The following is a 19,261-nucleotide window of genomic DNA, read 5'->3' as shown; positions in this document are numbered from 1 at the left end:
ACAAAATATAATACTTTCAGTTGTATGTTCTAATGCGTGAGAGCAATAGTGATAGTGATGCTCACTTTAGCTAATAATACTAATACATGTGCCATTATTGAAAGTCGTCTAATTTACCTTGTTTCTGCAGAGAGATGTCTTAGCAGAGAGCTGGTCGGTGACATAGCCAATGTCATTATTCTTTTCCATTTAAGATGAATCACTGGAGGCTATATTACCCAGCCTCCCTGTGGTCAGAATGGTACAATGAAGCTTTAATCTATATTTAACAGCCATCTCTCACCAGGGGTTCAGACCATTCCTTGTGATGAAATAATTTCTGAGCCTGACCATATGAGCTCTACCTCAATATCATCCAAGTAAACTCGGCATGTTTAAATGTAGGCTGCATGTGTGAAGTAAAATCTGAATTATTGCATTCAGAAGTTGTTTACCTAGACATGTTTTGGAGACAGATGTGTATGCTAATATTTGTTTGTAATTTGAATAAATAAATTATTTAGATATATTTATAATATGAAATAAATGATCTTTTAGGGGTAGGGATTGTGATAGTATTATGTCATGTTAATATAATATATAGGGTTTTATTTAAGAATAATACAAGTCTATAGTATGTCCTCTTGTAGATGTGTGTTTGTACCTCCTCCATGTCCACGCCATGTTGAATGTACCACATTACAGACGCCTGCAGTGATCGTGGTCTGCATTCCAGTAGGGTACTGTTGTTCTCCACACCGTATACCAGCTTTTCTGAGATGCTTTGTTCTTCTGTAACACACACCCCCACATACTGAACAGCCTATTCCAATAAAGATCTTTTCACCACTGAACAGATTCAACATCTTTCAACTCAAATTCTTGATATTTCTCTGTAAACAATTATGGAAGCCTGTTTCTGTCACAGAATAATAAAAAAAAAGAAGGTAATTGTGTAAAAAAAGTAAAAGCATCATCTGTGCATTAAGAGTCAGAGACTCTCATCAACTGTACTGTGACCTCTTCAACTTCCACAGATCTCATCCGCCTCATTTTTCCTTATAAAGCTCCTAAGACTCTAATACCCTCCATTGATCAGGCTATGGCCAGAACATACCACTAAGCTGAAGCCCATTGCACTGCTGAACCGCGTTGCCATGGCGGACGTCTTGACGTCTGAAGCGCCTAAAGAATGAAAGAGAAAAATGAGACATTGACATAACCCAGACACAGCCTGTCTGTCTGCCTGCAATTGTCATAATATCATCCTACCGCCCAAGGTTTGTAACAGCACAGGGAGGTGACAGAAATTCAATCACACTCGCTCCGGTTTTTGTCTGGAACTCTGTGAGTAATGACTCTGACAGGCATTTGGTGCTGATTGTGTGCGACTTGTCTGGCTTTGCATACAAAGTGAGCGTGTGATGGGTATTAATATGGGCGATAGGTGTTAGCATCAATCGCTAACAAGCTCAAACTGATGACCAAACTGAGACAGCTGACAGGCTTTTGAGTCGGGATTAAGCAAACCCTCCCACTCACCCTTTGCTCCGATATGCTCAACACACAAGCACACACAAGCGCACACACGCTTCCCTGCGGCTGAGTGAAACATCAAAAGAGCTCTCACAAAAACACACACTCCGTGAATTCACTAATGGAAACACTGGGCTGGAACCAGAAACAAGATTTTGGTGTAGGCCTACATACATACACATTCTCACACACTAATACTGTAGAACTTAATCAAGAAATGCATTAATATCCAAATTTTGCAATGCAAAGTTCATGGAAATAAAACACAATCTCTTTTCTAAATGTCAAGGCATCTCATGTCTTTAACCTTTTCTTATTATAAAAGCAATCTACAGTCTCCATACTTACAGTATGCACTACCAGTCCGAGGCTGATATTTACAGAGCTCTTTTATATATCCCCCAAATATCAGCCCTGCCAAATGTGTCAGAGTTATTTGAGTGTGTTTAAGAGATTAAATGTTAAGAAGCACAATATGTAATGACTCCTGCTACAAGAGGTTTAAAGGAAGAGACTGTCACCCTTAAAAAACATTAATGTCTACATACACCTAAACAATTCAGAACACATTATTAATTAATGCAATTACTGTATAAAATAACATGTAAATATTATTATACAGTGGGTACGGAAAGTATTCAGACCCCCTTAAATGTTTCACTCTTTGTTATATTGCAGCCATTTGCTAAAATCATTTAAGTTCTTTTTTTTTCCTCATTGTACACACAGCACCCCATATTGACAGAAAAACACAGAATTGTTGACATTTTTGCACATTTATTAAAAAAGAAAAACTGAAATATCACATGGTCCTAAGTATTCAGACCCTTTGCTGTGACACTCATATATTTAACTCAGGTGCTGTCCATTTCTTCTGATCATCCTTGAGATGGTTCTACACCTTCATTTGAGTCCAGCTGTGATTGATTATACTGATTGGACTTGATTAGGAAAGCCACACACCTGTCTATATAAGACCTTACAGCTCACAGTGCATGTCAGAGCAAATGAGAATCATGAGGTCAAAGGAACTGCCTGAAGAGCTCAGAGACAGAATTGTGGCAAGGCACAGATCTGGCCAAGGTTACAAAAAAAAATGTCTGCCGCACTTAAGGTTCCTAAGAGCACAGTGGCCTCCATAATCCTTAAATGGAAGACGTTTGGGACGACCAGAACCCTTCCTAGAGCTGGCCGTCCGGCCAAACTGAGCTATCGGGGGAGAAGAGCCTTGGTGAGAGAGGTAAAGAAGAACCCAAAGATCACTGTGGCTGAGCTCCAGAGATGCAGTCGGGAGATGGGAGAAAGTTGTAGTAAGTCAACCATCACTGCATCCATCCACCAGTCGGGGCTTTATGGCAGAGTGGCCCGACGGAATAATAATAATAATAATAATAACTTTATTTTGTATAGCGCTTTTAAAAGTCAATTCTCAGAGCGCTTTACATAGTCAATAAAACCAAGGTAGAAAAATCAGCATAGTATACAACTACAAAACATGCATACAAACAATGTTATAAACCTAAAAGACAAGTTAAAATCAGTAAACAAAACGTAAAATAAAATAAAATATATCACATGGAGAACCACAGCAATCACGTTTCACCCAAATGCTTCTTTGAAATAATACGTTTTAAGGGATGACTTAAATGATTTCAAAGATGGAGCACTTCTAATCTGGGAGGGCAAGGAATTCCATAACTTTGGGGCGACTGAAGAAAACGCCCTATCACCCATTGTTTTTAGGCGCGTTACCGGGACAACTAAAAGGCCAGCGTCAGCTGAGCGAAGATTACGTGAAGGAAAGTACGGTACTAAGAGGTCAGAAAGATATTGCGGAGCGAGTCCATTTAACGCCTTGTAGGTCAACATAAGAATTTTAAAATCAACACGATATTCAACAGGCAGCCAGTGCAATGTCTCTAAAACAGGTTTTATATGATCTCTTTGTCTGGTCTTAGTCAGAATACGTGCAGCAGAGTTTTGTACCCACTGAAGTCGGTTCAGAATAGATTTAGATGCTCCCGCCAACAAGGCATTACAATAATCAATTCTAGAAAAAACCAGAGTATTAATTAATTTTTCTGCTACAGAAATAGGCAGCATGGGTCGTAATTTGGATATATTCCTAAGATGATCAAATGAAACTTTAACAGTATTACGTACATGCAGGTCAAATGTTAAGTTTGAATCAAAAATTACTCCCAAGTTTTTTAATTTAGATTGGAACTGTATGTCTGAGCCGTCCACATTCAAAGCTACAGATGTTACTTTGCGTAACTGGTGAGTCGAACCTATGAGCATCACCTCGGTTTTATTGCTATTTAGACATAAATAATTAACAGTCATCCAATTTTTGATTTCTGTAATGCAGTTAGAAAGGTGAGTAACAGCTACATTGGAAGCCTCTCCTCAGTGCAAGACACATGAAAGCACACCTGAAGGACTCCAAGATGGTGATAAATAAGATTCTCTGGTCTGATGAGACCAAGATAGAACTTTTTGGCCTTAATTCTAAGCGGTATGTGTTGAGAAAACCAGGCACTGCTCATCACCTGTCCAATACAGTCTCAACAGTGAAGCATGGTGGTGGCAGCATCATGCTGTGGGGGTGTTTTTCAGCTGCAGGGACAGGGCGACTGGTTGCAATCGGGGGAAAGATGAATGCGGACAAGTACAGGGATATCCTGGACGAAAACCTTGACCCTAAAGACAATGACCCTAAGCACACAGCTAAAATAACGAAGGAGTTGCTTCACAACAACTCCGTGACTGTTCTTGAATGGCCCAGCCAGAGCCCTGACTTAAACCCAATTGAGCATCTCTGGAGAGACCTGAAAATGGCTGTCCACCAACGTTTACCATCCAACCTGACAGAACTGGAGAGGATCTGCAAGGAGGAATGGCAGAGGATACCCAAATCCAGGTGTGAAAAACTTGTTGCATCTTTCCCAAAAAGACTCATGGCTGTATTAGATCAAAAGGGTGCTTCTACTAAATACTGAGCAAAGGGTCTGAATACTTAGGACCATGTGATATTTCAGTTTTTCTTTTTTAATAAATGTGCAAAAATGTCAACAATTCTGTGTTTTTCTGTCAATATGGGGTGCTGTGTGAACAATAATGAGGAAAAAAAATGAACTTAAATGATTTTAGCAAATGGCTGCTATAAAACAAAGAGTGAAAAATGTAAGGGGGTCTGAATACTTTCCGTACCCACTGTAAATATTAAGAACTTGAAGCAAATAAATGAGCTCATGGGGAAATTAAATAATAATAATAATTTGAATTCAATGGCACCAAAAAGTATTTGAACACTTACATCCACACTTAAAAAATATCTGAATGTTATTGCATTACATGACAAAATATCAAACCAAGCAATATTTATTTTAAAGGTGAAAACACTTTTAAAGAAACATGTGACAAAATATTAGGTTTCAAATAATAATCAAATGTATACTGTTACTGATACTGAGGTACTGCATTTGGACATTTTCCATTCATTTTGCACAGCCAGAAAATGTCCATAGTTAATGTAATGTACAACTGGCTCCATATATCCAAAAACTGGTTGGTTAAAAGTCATTGCTAAAAATGTCTCAGAATTTAGTTCTGGGAAAAGTTCTAGAATAATTTTTGGTTTAGATGTAATGAAATTGAGAGATTTAAGTGTGACTTAATTATACTTATTATATTTATGTTTTTATATCATTCCATTACATTTGCATAGGCTTATAGTTAATTCCACCATGAACAACATTAGATTCAATCATTAAAACTCATTAAAACTTTTCACAAAAATATATATTAAAGGGGACATATCATGCTAAATCCACTTTTTTAGCCCTTAAATGCATTTTGTTGTATATTTGGAGTGTTTAGAAGTACAGAAAAGTTGAAATTATTCTCTTCAGATGCTTCGTTGATATCTTTATATTCTGTTTTGGTCATATTTTTCAACCTGTTCCGATTTTTCTGTCATCTATGACGTTTTTTGAACTATTGCGGAACTGCCAAATAAGGACATTGACTTCCGGTCCACCACTTCGAGCAATCCGCCATTTTTATTTCTCGCTGCAATTTTGTAGTCCAAGCTAAAGGATGCAGAAGTTACGAGAGGGTAGGTTAAAATGTTCGGTTGTTGGATGTAGTAACCCACACGCTTCATTACACCGTCTAATGTAGATGAACTGCCATGCTTGTGACAGGGCGCATGTTTAACTGAAAGAACGAGCAGAGAGAGAGACACGGTCGCGCGCGCGCGCACACTCTCTTTGGAGCCAGGCGAAAGTGTAAACAAGACTTCACCGTCTCCAAACTAGACGCTGTCTTGCTCTCTCTCCCTCGCACATATTAATCAAAATAAATCGACACGGTGGTAAAAGGTCGGAAGACCAAAGTTTCATGTGTAAATACAGTAACACACCATTGCGATACATACATCCATATGAAGACGTTGTTCTGCAGGTTCGTCGTCTTCATTTTCATCTCGCTCCGGCTCCGACTCTGGCTCGAACATGTAAGGCTGGCTGGACAAGTCTTCCGTTGTTGACATTTTGTTAATAACGTGTGAATTAAACGTTTCTGTGCCGCTAGATAATCGTATCTCTGCTATCAAACTACAAAAATGGCCGAACGGGGTGGAGTTGAACCGAGTGTCACCGCTACAACCTGGAGAGGGAGCGGGGTATGAAGTGTCTCAATTGTATTTAAAGAGACCGCATCAAAACGAGTTGCTCTCAGACGCACATCAGAAAAGGGGTAGAAAAGGGGCCTGTGGAGCTATAATAATGAGGAATTCAGACCCAAGCATTGCAGTTCCGCTTTATATAGACCACAAATGTATGATTTATATGTAAAAAGGAACGATTTAAAAGCATGATATGTCTCCTTTAATGTCTGAATGTCATTGTATTACTAACAAAATTTCAAAACAAGCAGCATTTTTTTTTTTAAGAAAAATGGCACAAACACTTTAAGAAACGTTTCACAAAATAGTTGTGTTAGGTTTCCAATAATAAAAGATTTACTGTTCAAAATGGGGTATTTGGACACTTTCTGGCTGTGCATAGTTAATATGATGGACAACTGGGTGAACTTGAGAACTAGCATCATATATCCATTAACAATGACTTTTGAGACCAGTTGGTTAAGTCACTGCAAATAATGACTCAGAAAAATGAATTTAGTTCTGACATTTTTGGTCTCAGATTTTTAATATCTATCAGTTTTGAGGGCAACATAAATATATACATACTTTTTGGGTCCATTCTATGTGCCTGCTTGGTTTATTTCACATCCTACCAAAATATCTTAGGGAGTTTTTCCTTGCCTCAGGCTGTTCACCTTGGGGTATTAAGCCTTTATTTTCTGAAAAGCAGCTTTGGAACAATACATACTGTGAAAAATGCTATACTAACAAATCTGACTTGACTAAATATAAGCTATGCAATTTCTATACATCTGACTGAAATGGTACCTTTTGGTATACAGGCCAGCGGGGTAGTAGCGGGAACATGTGAACCCGTCCCAGGCACAGTAGGGGTCTCTGGCCAGACAGCAGTCTGCGCAGGCGGATCCGTAAAGCCCACACTGGTGCACACGAATCTGTGTTACACCCAGCTCAGAGCCCACGTACAGCTGTTGCTATGGAGATACAAACACACTGCTGTCAACAGCTTTGAAAGCCATTATGTCCAAATCACCGCATTAGCATAATTATGAAGATCAAATCGTTCTCCTGAAGTGGGCATCATTTGTGTGTATTCTGAATAATTTAATATATTACAGTAACAATAACAAACACCAAAATAAGCTCATATTTGATCGTAATGATTGTCAGCATTATAATTAACCACAAAGCATCTGTTTTGTTATGAATGTTGAATTTGCTACAGGTATCAAGACTGCAATGGTGATCAGTCATGCATGAAAAGTTTACTCAATACCACCATCTCCAGGTGGAAAACTAGAGTGTATGTGAGTCTTACCCTTTTGGTAGAGACAAGGATCTCTGTAATAGGAACAGGGACCTAGAATGAGAAAAAGCCTTTAGTGTGAAGATTGTTTCTAAGAGAAATGAAATGGTTTTAATATAAAGATAAAAATGACTTTTGATGACCTTGAAAACCTGCAATTCCTCCAGAAGAACCTCTTCAATTGTGCCGGCTTCTTTGTTGTAGATTGTGATCATTTTTAATACCACAGATTTATCTGAGTTCAAGAGAGAAAGAGAACTTGAATTATTTACTGAAAAAAAAACATTTTATGTAATATTTTTATATTATTGCTCTATAATAAGCCCTTGATATGTTTATCAGATACATTTTTGTAATGTTTTTAGTCTCTTATGCTCATCAAGGCTGCATTTCTTTTATCAAAAACACAGTAAAAGTAATATTGTAAACTATTACTTTTTCAAACAACTGTTGAAATGTTCATTTAAAATTAAATTTATTTCTGTGATGGCAAAGCTGAATTTCCAGCATCATTACTCCAGTCTTCAGTGTCACATGATCCTTCAGAAATCATTCTAATACCCTGATTTGCTGCTCAATAAACATTTTTGATTATTATCAATGTTAACTTTTTTTTTTTTTTTTGATTCTTTCATGAATAGAAAGTACAAAAGAACAGCATTTATTTTGTAAAAAAAAAAATCTGACCACAAACTTTTGAATTGTAGTGTACATCTGCTAAAAGATAATTGTCAACTTCTTAGCAATACATAACATATAGTAGTATCTTTTATTTCAGACAAAAAAAGAGAGATCAAGGTAACTAAAGGTATACTGTGATGTTCCTCTAAAAAGCAAGCAAATATTTAATATGACACAAGCAAAAATTGCATAAAGTCTATATGATAGTGCAGGTCTAGGAGTACAATATAAAATAGGTACTAAAATTGAGTACCAGTCCCTATGAAGAGAACATTATAGTGTCCATCCTCAGCTTCCACCCGGTCCACCGCCAGCTGTGTGAGTTTACGTCCTCCTTCGGTGTCCAGCAGAATGGGCCGCTTGTGAACGGGCTGCACTGCCTGGAACATGAGGGGATGGGAACGTGCAAAACGAAGAACCTCGTCCGGGTATGCCTTAGAACTGGAGAACTGGCCTCCATTTATCTTACTGGCACACTGCGAGACACAAAAAGGCTGTGAATATGAATATGCTCATAAACACAGTTCGCCAAGTCACGAACGCCATTTGGGTCTTTCATTTTGTTTCTCCTGATTTGAGAATAGCTGCCCTGCTTCTCACTGCTATAACCTTTTAGAACAAGAGACTAATCAGAAACCCAGCAGTGCATGACTCAAACCACTAAATTGCCTTTTAAAAGGTCAGCTGTCTGAGACATACTTTTTTCCCCATATGCTTTTTCCAAGAATACCTGTACATGGAAAGAAATTAGACTAATTTTGAGATGTGAACAATAGAAAAACCCTGACCCTTCAATATGAGACAAGACATAATACACCAGAGAAAATGCCTGTGAATTACAGGCCATTACTAACTATTGGAAACCAATCTGACTCTTTTATCTTGCTAGAGATAAATAGCCAGAGAAGGACATTAATCAGCACGTATCAGATATAATTATAATTCAGACCACGGCAATGCTGCAAGTACTCGGTTTCAGGCATTAACGTTAAAGAATTGGCATGACACGCTTGAGGAGAACAGTGATGTGCACAGTCATGCTGAAAATAGACTTATCTGCCATGAGAGATTCTGTGTGTCTGAAGAAATAAGATCCAAAATTCAACATTCACTCAAGTGGGCTGCCAAACGGCAGCACGTGTCAGAGGTGTAAACGCAACACATCGTGACATTTTGTACATGGGGATTTCTGATATAACAAAAAGATTATGACACAAAGTGACTGATGGACCCAATATACAAGCTAATAAAACTCACCGATCCAGGTCGCGGGTAGGGGACACTGCCATCGTACACCTTCCAGTGGTGGTCAGACCGTTCCCGGTGTGCAAAAGGCCCATTAAATACTGCACGGATGTCTTCCATGTTATACATGCACACTGCGTATCCTTTAAACACAGCACTGAGGGAAAACAACAGATGCAGATGAGTGTCCAGACTGCTGTTCATTCAAATAAACAGAACATAAGAATGATACATGTGACCTCACCCACCTGGTGGTGCTGAAAAGACCAAAGATCTCTGGATTTTTCTCATCTCTCTTCCGCAGCACAAACACATCCTCTAAAACAACACATAAAAATGCACATAAAGATGTAAGTATATTTTTTTCTGCACAACAATAATTGAATCTCTGATGACTGAATAAGTGCAATTCACATTTATTCCACAAGGTGGTAATGTCTGATACACAATGATGAAGTGACGTTTCACTCCTAGTTACCGCAGGCAGAAAACAAAAGAATAGGAATTATCATCAGCAAAACTGACTCAGTGATTTACTGCAGAGCAAGTACTGAACGCAATCAGATATTAGTGTCACTGTCACTTGATTGTGGATTTGGTGAAGAAGCTGTCAGCGATCAAAATATTGATTTTGAAGAGGTTGAAAATTATAGTTTGGAAAATATTTTTGAGGTCGCGAATATGAGCCAGATGCTGAATGTACTGGGAAATGGGCTCTGACGATGACAGAGATGATGGTATAAAACATCTGCTCAAACTAAACCCTTCCAAGCTCCAAAATCAAACAAAATATGCTTTATTTTATTCTTCTGTAATTGTTACTTTAATATCAGGAGAGTTTTATATTATCGCGACAGGTAGAGATCCATCTGTGTTAGATATAGATCCGGGTCACTAAAGACCAGAATATGCAATAATGATTGGCAAAACAATCATGCATTTAAGGGTTAATATATTTCAATTATTTAAAAAACACATTCATAGTTCACGGTTCTCTGATGTTTTATAAGCATTGAACAAACTCAATTATAATATATGCTAAAACAATAAATAATCCAACAATACAAATAAAAGGCACGGTGGGGATGAAAAAAAAAGATGATTAGAGAATTTACACTTATGTATGTGGAGCTAAAATTAATTGAAGATTAATAATATAAAGCTGCTTTCCTGTTTCTTTACACTTATTATCAAACGCAATCAGCACATCGTTTATTATTAAATAATAAACATAAGGAAAACTTGTACTTTACATCTCTGATGATCTTTGGAACAGATTAGTGATTAGTAGGATGTCAGTGAAGAAACAAATGAGCTATAATCTGAAAGTCAAAGCGATCACCAGCGAGATCCTTCTTAAGATTACAAAGTTTGGTGATAGTTAAGCAACACAGCTGGTGAAACAGATTTGAATTTTCACAGCTGGCTTATACTCAGTGTGATAAATACTGTGAAGACATGGAGATCTATTGCAAATTCATCCGGGTGGACAGATGGATACTTGATGAAATCTCTAGCAAAAGGCTAAATGTGAAAAAGCAAAAAACTGATTTATCAGCAGTTTTGCTCTGAGGCATCTGATGAATAGAATCACTGAGCTGGAAGAAACAGCTCATCGCTGAAGCTAAAACTGCAGTTCTTTTTTTATCTCTTCTTTCAGTGCTTTTGTGCCTATTTTGTTCAAGCGGCTCATCTTTATATACTGTATCAGGAGTCTATGCTTTACAGATAGGCTACTGCTCAGAGCATGACATTGACTTCCTCTGTATATTACCAAGACAAGAGCTAAATAAAAAGTTGCATTCTATCTTTACTATATAGTATTCAAGATGAGGTTATTGTGTCCCAAATATGTCAAAGTTAACTAGATGACATACTGTATCCGGTTGATTTTATGTACGTATATATGCAAGCTTTATGGGCATTACAAACTATTAATTGTACTACAGAATAAGACAGGTTTGAGAAATTCTCCTTTTTCAGCAGTATAAATACACTAAGGAATGCAAAGACAAAGTTGTTAAATGCATTCGATTTTTAATCTACTTAGCGTAAACGGTAAGCTATATATTCAAATGCTTACATCAAAAACACAATTTTAGTGTGTCCTAGTATTGGCATACCAGTGTAATATTTTCTTTGCATCATACAAAATCTACAAAGTTTTCGTGTGGAGTGAAAGTGAACAAAATAGGTATCATCCCATATCAGGCATATGTTTAGGATTACTGGCCAAAATTCCATGATGAGGTACAAGGTGAATACATCCATGTTTTAAGACAGGCATGAAAAAGACCACCAGAGAGGAAGACAGAAAGTAGAACGTCCCCTACCGAGCTCATCAAAGTGCGTGTCAATGCCGTTGGGTCCAGCCACTGAGCAGATCAAACGAGTCTTCAGGAAAGAGCTCCATCTGTTTACCAGCATTCTCTGACCACCCTGGTCATTCTGATAGAGGGGAAGAGATAAAAAAAAAAAACTTTATTTCACCTGACCTGTGGGTGGTGCTATCTTGCAGCACAACATTTTGACAAAGACTAAAGTAAATGGTCAATGCTTGGTTGGATAGCTTCAGAAATGTATGCCGCCGGTAAAATTTTGCCCCATTATAGTAGTAAAAAGCATCTTTCTCCACTGACGGCCATTCAAAAAAGTATTTTTACTAAAATATTTGCAAGCAATTTATTATGTAATAATGTTTTGCCAGAGAAAGCTGCTTCTATTTTCCCTCTCTGTTGTATTTGATGTCATGAGTAAAGGGAGTCTGGCCAGGGGCTATTGAGAATGATAAAAAGAAAGCTTTATGTAACTATTATAGGTTACAATTTTGAATGCTGAACAAGCTTGATTGAAAGAGATAAGCAAGCATGTTTTTTGGCATCCACGTGCCGTACCGCACAGACTCTGCCCACTCTGGTGTATACGGCTTTGTTTCCACCCTCCATGTTGGCCACTCGTTCCGTGAAGAAGTAGTAGACCTTATCGTCAGCAGGATCATCATTGTCAGGGATCACTGCTGAACCCACAAACTTGGGCTCTATATAAAAAAAAATATTAAAAAAACAAGTACAAAAGAATAGAATTACATAGAAACATAAAACAAAATTCCAAACTTTTGAATGGTAGTGTATGTTTTTGTAAGAAGTCAGTTATTTAATCAAAAATACAGTAAAAATAGAAAAGCATAAATTGTAAAAATATTTCACAATATTACTATTGTAAGATATCCTAAAATGTCATTTATTCCTGTTATGCAAAGGTTAATTTTTCCAGCATCATTACTTCAGTCTTCAGTGTCACATGATCCTTCAGAAAGTCTAATATGCTGATTTGCTGCTCAAGAAATATTTATTATTATTACATTATTTATTATATAGTAGTGCTAATAATTGCTAATGAAGGATCATGTGGCCCTGAAGACTGGAGTAATGATGCTAAAAAATTCAGCTTTGACATCAGGTACAAATTATATTTTACAAGAGAAAACAGTAACTTTAAATTGTTATGATATTTCACAATGTTACTGTATTTTTGCTCTAAACAAATTAAATTTGTTTGTCCTATATATTCCAATATGAATAAATCCCCTATCTTATTATGCAGTGTGATCTGCATGTCGGGCCGCTACAGCATTGTGCAGCGGGTGTGGGATTAGATCTTCAGCGCTCCGTGAGTCAGAAGCGAGAACACTTAACACCAGTTAACACCATTCAAAACATGAACAGACCTCAACCTCAGACTATCGGGTGCACACAGGAAACGTAAAAGTCTCCATGGTTTTGTGCTCTATGCTCTGCTTTAAGCATTTGTATATTATCAAGCAGATGACCTCAGGATGTGATAGTATTTGACCAGGTTTTATTATGTCTGAATGGATGTGAATAGGTCTCACAGAGATGGATGGTATATGTCAAACACCTCGCTCTCGCTGTATGATTAATGCATCACAGCAGGGGTCTGAATCACATGTGCGAAGTGTGAGACGATACTGTATTCTTAGCACAGACTCATCATCTGTCTAAGAATGCACAATCTTCAGAATGAATACTAGCATACTTATTTCTGGATACTGTGCAAACATAGTATGTGAAACAGAATAGTATGCAATGATATGTTTCATATAGTATTACTACGTACATTGCATGTCCAATTCAATAAGTAGCATCCAGATATTGTATTGAATATTTTGCATTATATCAAATATTTTGAAAATAAAATTCATGAATCATCCAATTAGAATTTAAAAGACGAAACTATCTGTACTTAAATGCACATTCTGGAAATTGTCGAAGATCAAGCATTTATTCCATCTATGCAGAACAGTTGGATTTTGTGCACATTATAGCAAACATAGTAGTAGTAGCAGTACTGTAGTACACCATTCTGAATCTATCTTTTGGCATGGAGCTGATGTGCTAACTGCACCCACGACGAGGGCACAAGCTTTGCTACAGTGATACGCATGGTGAAAGCATCACTTTCATTGGGCTCAGTCGTAGCGATCTGGGCTGAAGGCCAGAGCTCCCGTATGGCTGCAGGAAGAGATATACAGCGAAGAGAAACATTAAACCAGCTCACAGCAGGATGCCACAGGCCCATCTAAACCACACACAGGGCAGCCTGTACATCACTCTTAAATCTTTTTGCATCCAGCAGCTATAAATTAGTTTCCATTGTTGGCAGTAAAAAAAAAAAAGTTCTTTGTTTAAAAATAAATAAATCTCCCAACAAATATTAATTAACTTAACAGTTTTATATATAAAAAAAAATGCATTGCCAGTTCATATAGCTTTAATATAGTTTAATTTTGTTGTGAAATTTACAAAAATTAGTAGTAAATAAAATAAATACAAATACAATTAATAGTGCTGTCAAATCGATTAATCGCAATTAATCGAGTCTAACATAAAGATTTGTGTTTATATAATGGTTTTGTGTATACGTATATTATATATATATAAAAAAAAAGCCACGACCACAAAAATCACAAAGATTGGTCATATTTCGTCTGGGACAGTCCAAAATCCGGGCATAAAAGGATGAAAACCCCTGGTGTACGTAACTATTAAAGGCACAGTATGTAATTTTCGCCACTAGCAGTCGCATATTCAAAACAATAACAAAGGCATAGTTTGATGACGCTGTGAAGGAGCGTGAAATGATGGGAGTTGACGTCTTCACCTACAGTCCCGATGGAAATCAATTCAACGGGATTCACAAAAAATACTCATACTAAAATTAAATTACACTGCCATTTACTTTCAAAGGCTCTCTCCATCTACGAAATGCCATACTGATACTGATCCTTATTTTATTCCTCCTCTTGTCCCAACCTCTTATTGGGCCATTTGATTCACCCGTATGTTTACGCTTCTTGGAGTTATCTTTGATGACAGAACCTGCTGCAAACGGTAATGAATAATTGCGGTCCATGACAGCGGTGCGAAACAACGTACTAGACTCTACAATTATACTTCCGCATTTTTTCATGAGACTCACTGTGTTGCCATGGTTTCTATGGCAGTAAAAGCGGAAACCGAGGATAACACGGACATGCCATTTACATTTATTCATTTAGCAGACGCTTTTATCCAAAGTGACTTACAAATGAGAACAATAGAAGCAGTTAAACTAACAATAGGACAACAATATGCAAGTGCTATGACCCTTCCCAGTTTAATGTAATGCAGTACACACGCAACAACACCATTGACAGGTGACATTATGCTGGTTAAAACTGTGAATTTCTCAGGATTTAAACATTGTTGGAAACATTTGGGATAATGTAGCCTAAGTACACAAGTGAACAAAATATATATAAAACTGACTTAGTGGTTTTTGTATTTTATTGGGAAAATCTACATATTGTGCCTTTTGCAGTTAAATATACAATATGTAAACTTTTTGTATTAATATATCCAAAAATTACTTGCACAGTGTTATATATTTATTTCAATTGTGTACTTACATTATGCTAAAAGTTTCCAAGAATTTGTAAATTCAGAGAAATTCACATTTTTAAATGGTGCCCGTCCCTTATCACTTGTCGCCTGTCAGTGACGTAATATCCGCGTTATCCCTGGTTTCCGCTTGAACTGCCATAGTAACCATGGCGACAGACGTGGACAACTGCACGCTTTTGCACGCTTGTTAGCGGCACACTGTTGTTGTTTCGTTCAAACATTATGGACCATGGAAAGCAGACTTTGGGACAAAAGGAGAACTAAAACGAGGATCAATGTCGGCGTGGCGTTTTCGAGATGCCGAGAGCTTCGCGACAAACTTCGACTTGACAGAGCTTCACGACTTGACACCGCTCTTGCATGTACTTTATTAGACAGGTGAGCAAATGTACATAAAACGAATCAATGTTATATAGCTCAACATGATGAAATGTTAGAATATGATCAGTATGTCATTCTAATGTTGATCTAGCTTACTGCTAGTCTCATACAGCCAACAAACTAACACATAGAATAACATTATAACTTTCAACACACTCAAATGCAGTTTAGTATGATAGTGTGTAGACCAAGTGAAACAGCGCTGTGTTACCTCACAATTTTAATTTGTTAAATAAACTGACTGTGTGAGTAGGAATTCAGCACTTGCAGGTAGTTCGATCGGTAGACAGAATAAAATGTCTGCATTCGTTTATATCCGCGGGACTCGCGTGTGGCACTCATGTCTGTCTCTCATTAGCAATTGCGCCCTGCTTCATACCACAGTCATGTTAAAAAACATAAATGTATTCACTCATCCATAAATATTATTAGATCCATCGGCATGACGACAAGTTCCATGATTCCACCCTCATTTACTGCGTGCACGTCAATCTACGCCTTTGTTATTGTTTTGAAGAGGTTAGTGACCCCTAGCGGCGAAAAAATTACAGATCGTAGCTTTAAAATAATATGTGGTTTGTACTGGTTGTCAACCAGCATGGCCTTTCTGGTGATGTTGGTTGACCAAAGAAGTCTTGCTGGATTTTCTAGTTTAAAAATAAATACATATTGAGGCCACCGGGCCACCATTATCCATGCTTGTATTTTCAACAGGGATTTCTAAGTTAAGTTTTAGTTTTCTCTCACCATTCAGCTGCTGTCTGTCACCCACTTCAGTCCTAATGAAGCTGTGGTTGCCAAGACGATACAGAGCGGCATCATTCTCCCAATAATCAGTGTACAGGCCCACAAACAACTCCCCTCCTGTCAATCAAACATTAATTAAAAGAGAGAAGGGAAAAAAAATCAGTGTTATGGAATGAAATAAAGAAAGTCTTGTTTTATTTAATATGTAAAGATGAATTGGGTTTATTATTATTGTTATTATTATTATTATGTAAGCAGTTATTTAACAGTTCCAATGTATAACTTTAAATATCAGTCTTAAATAAGTTCAGTTATGCTATGATTTAACATGACATTTTACAATAGCAGGCCTATACCTCAACATTTACTGACAATGGTTGCATCCCTAATCTAATGGATAATTGTTTTGGTATTCTGTTTGTCAAACATTGAGATACCACTAGGTGGCACTGCAGACACTGGTAAATAATTGCCTTCAGTGTGAGTCATAAATCCTGCAGTAAGTCAAGAAGTCATGATCTACAGGGCAATATCAATTTAGCATCTAAACATTCTTTATAAAGAACGATCCTGATGCTGGTGCCGACTGGTAGAGACTAAATTAAAAGCTCAGCTGAATAAAGTCTGCAGCTGCTGTGAGAAAGGAAGTCATCAAATTCATCTCTAAATCAGATCCCTGTTGCCATTTGAATGAGTGCTTTAAAGGATTCGAGCTGAAGTGTGTTATGAAGAGCTTTTGTGCTCAGTGGCCCATGGCTCAAAATGCACTCCCTTTCCTTTCAAAACTCAAGAATACACACATTCTGAACATCATGCTAAAAAGGAGAAGGGGGAAGCTACAGATAAATAAAGACATGGCTGTAAATGAAAGGAGGGCAAAGACTTAGAGTATTAAAGATGGAGGACTGAAGAAGACTGAAACTGCAAGAATAGATGAATGCTTACGGTACACGGTGGATGCCGAAGGGCTGTTGGGATGGAATGGGCATCTTCCTTTGCCACTCTCTATGTGATCAGACTCCAGCCTGAACTCTCGCTCCTGCTGGAACACACACACACACACACACACACACACACACACACACACACACACACACACACACACACACACACACACACACACACACACGTTTATCAACTTATGTGGACTAGCTTGGTAATTTTTACAAAATGCTAAATATAATATAAAAGGCATAAGTACGATTTTTATGCTTTTGAAGGAAGACAAAAAAAAAAAAAATGTGTACAAGATTTCCATTTTAATATATTTTAAAATGTATTTTATTTCTGTGATGGCAAAGCTGAATATTCATCAGCCATTACTCCAGTTGTCAGTGTCACATGATCATTCAGAAATCATTCTAATATGCTAATTTCATGATAAAGAAACATTTTTATTATCAATGAAAACTTGATCAATTTATAAAAAAAAAAAATTGTATTTGATCAAAAATGTATCAATTGAATCAATTTAATGCATTTTTGCTGAATAAACATAAAAAAAAAATCTTACTGTCCCCAAACCTTTGAACCTTAGTGTATTATGTTTCCAAAATATTACATACATTTTTGTGTTAAATGATTATTATCTATTTAAGTATCTCCATCCGGAAGAAACGTTTGTCAAATGACATACATACATACATACATAATATGTGTATATATATATATATATATATATATATATATATATATATATTACATAAAAAAAAAAAAATTATATATATATATATATATATATATATATATATATATATATTATCCCTACATAAAATACCATCTGGATACAAGCATATATTGTTTTGTTTTTTTGTTTTTTTTGATGCTGGCATCCCCTCTAGATGCTAAAAACATAACCAGCAAGAGTTGGTAAACCAGCTTCGACAGAAAGATCATGCTGGCTGACTATAGCTCCTTTTTCTGGCGAACAGCAAGGAAAGACATGCTGGTCTAAGCTAGCATCTTCAGAAGGGTAGACAAAACAGAAACCTGACACTACAGTTCTGAGAATTGCAGCAAGAAGAAGAAAAAAACACTGCAAACTATCAGTCAGCCTCCGGGCGACTTGTATCACTGAATATAATGTATTAACACATCAGTATCGTTGTATATTACAGTGGTTTTTCATCATAAAACACACAGGCCTCCACTGCATTTCCTGCAATCGCAGGGGAAATATACCATCCAGGTGAAGCAATGGAGGGTAAAATGAGATTCGAAAGCACACATCCAAGTCCTTCCTCACATGAAAAGCCCTTTGAAGAATCACTTTCTCTCTACTGTTACTGCAAATCTCACTTTAACCAGAAGGTGACGGTATTAGCAACATGTGTCGCAGGACAGGCTTTCACAAGCTTGATTTATGTTCTCACACCGTGAGATCCTGGAGAAACAAACACCAGACATGTAACACCAGTCCATCCATCATTTCCTGTCTTTAGATCATTCTTCTACTCTTTCAACAGGTAGACGCGTTTTTTACGATCATTTGCTCCTCGAACTTCATACAAAACTGGAATGGAAATAAATCCTTAGCCAAACCCATAACTTCATGTTCAATTTATTAAGCGTTACTATTACATTGGAGAATTATGGGTATAAATCATAAAGGTTGGCTGTGGTTTACATAGGGTATATGCAGAGGGGCCGTAAGGCCCTTTGTAAATGTACAAATCTTACTTAACTTAGTCTTGTGATTACCAGTCCGATAGCATCAGCCCTTGTGGCCAACACACGTGGTTGTACGTGAGC

The 19,261-nt window shown here is 37.2% G+C and overlaps 1 protein-coding gene across 3 annotated transcripts in view; it reads right to left on the bottom strand.

Annotated features, from left to right (window-relative positions):
• sema3e (sema domain, immunoglobulin domain (Ig), short basic domain, secreted, (semaphorin) 3E) overlaps positions 1-19,261 on the bottom strand; it is a 46,682-nt gene that overhangs the window by 3,233 nt on the left and 24,188 nt on the right. Inside the window, exons 5-16 of one of the 3 annotated variants that reach the window (XM_082181802.1) lie at positions 17,456-17,552; positions 16,511-16,627; positions 12,314-12,456; positions 11,753-11,867; positions 9,668-9,737; positions 9,432-9,576; positions 8,428-8,650; positions 7,637-7,728; positions 7,506-7,547; positions 6,995-7,161; positions 1,097-1,164; positions 644-771 (exon numbers count right to left, since the gene is read on the bottom strand). In XM_082181802.1, the coding sequence (XP_082037928.1) occupies positions 644-771; positions 1,097-1,164; positions 6,995-7,161; positions 7,506-7,547; positions 7,637-7,728; positions 8,428-8,650; positions 9,432-9,576; positions 9,668-9,737; positions 11,753-11,867; positions 12,314-12,456; positions 16,511-16,627; positions 17,456-17,552 (1,407 nt within the window). The remainder of the gene's footprint in view (positions 1-643; positions 772-1,096; positions 1,165-6,994; positions 7,162-7,505; positions 7,548-7,636; positions 7,729-8,427; positions 8,651-9,431; positions 9,577-9,667; positions 9,738-11,752; positions 11,868-12,313; positions 12,457-16,510; positions 16,628-17,455; positions 17,553-19,261) is intronic. The other 2 variants (XM_082181804.1, XM_082181803.1) reach the window with 2 other exon arrangements.

Source organism: Leuciscus leuciscus, assembly GCF_965113295.1.
Source record: "Leuciscus leuciscus genome assembly, chromosome: 10".
NCBI lineage: Eukaryota > Metazoa > Chordata > Actinopteri > Cypriniformes > Leuciscidae > Leuciscus > Leuciscus leuciscus.
This window is presented reverse-complemented; position numbering and strand designations above follow the sequence as displayed.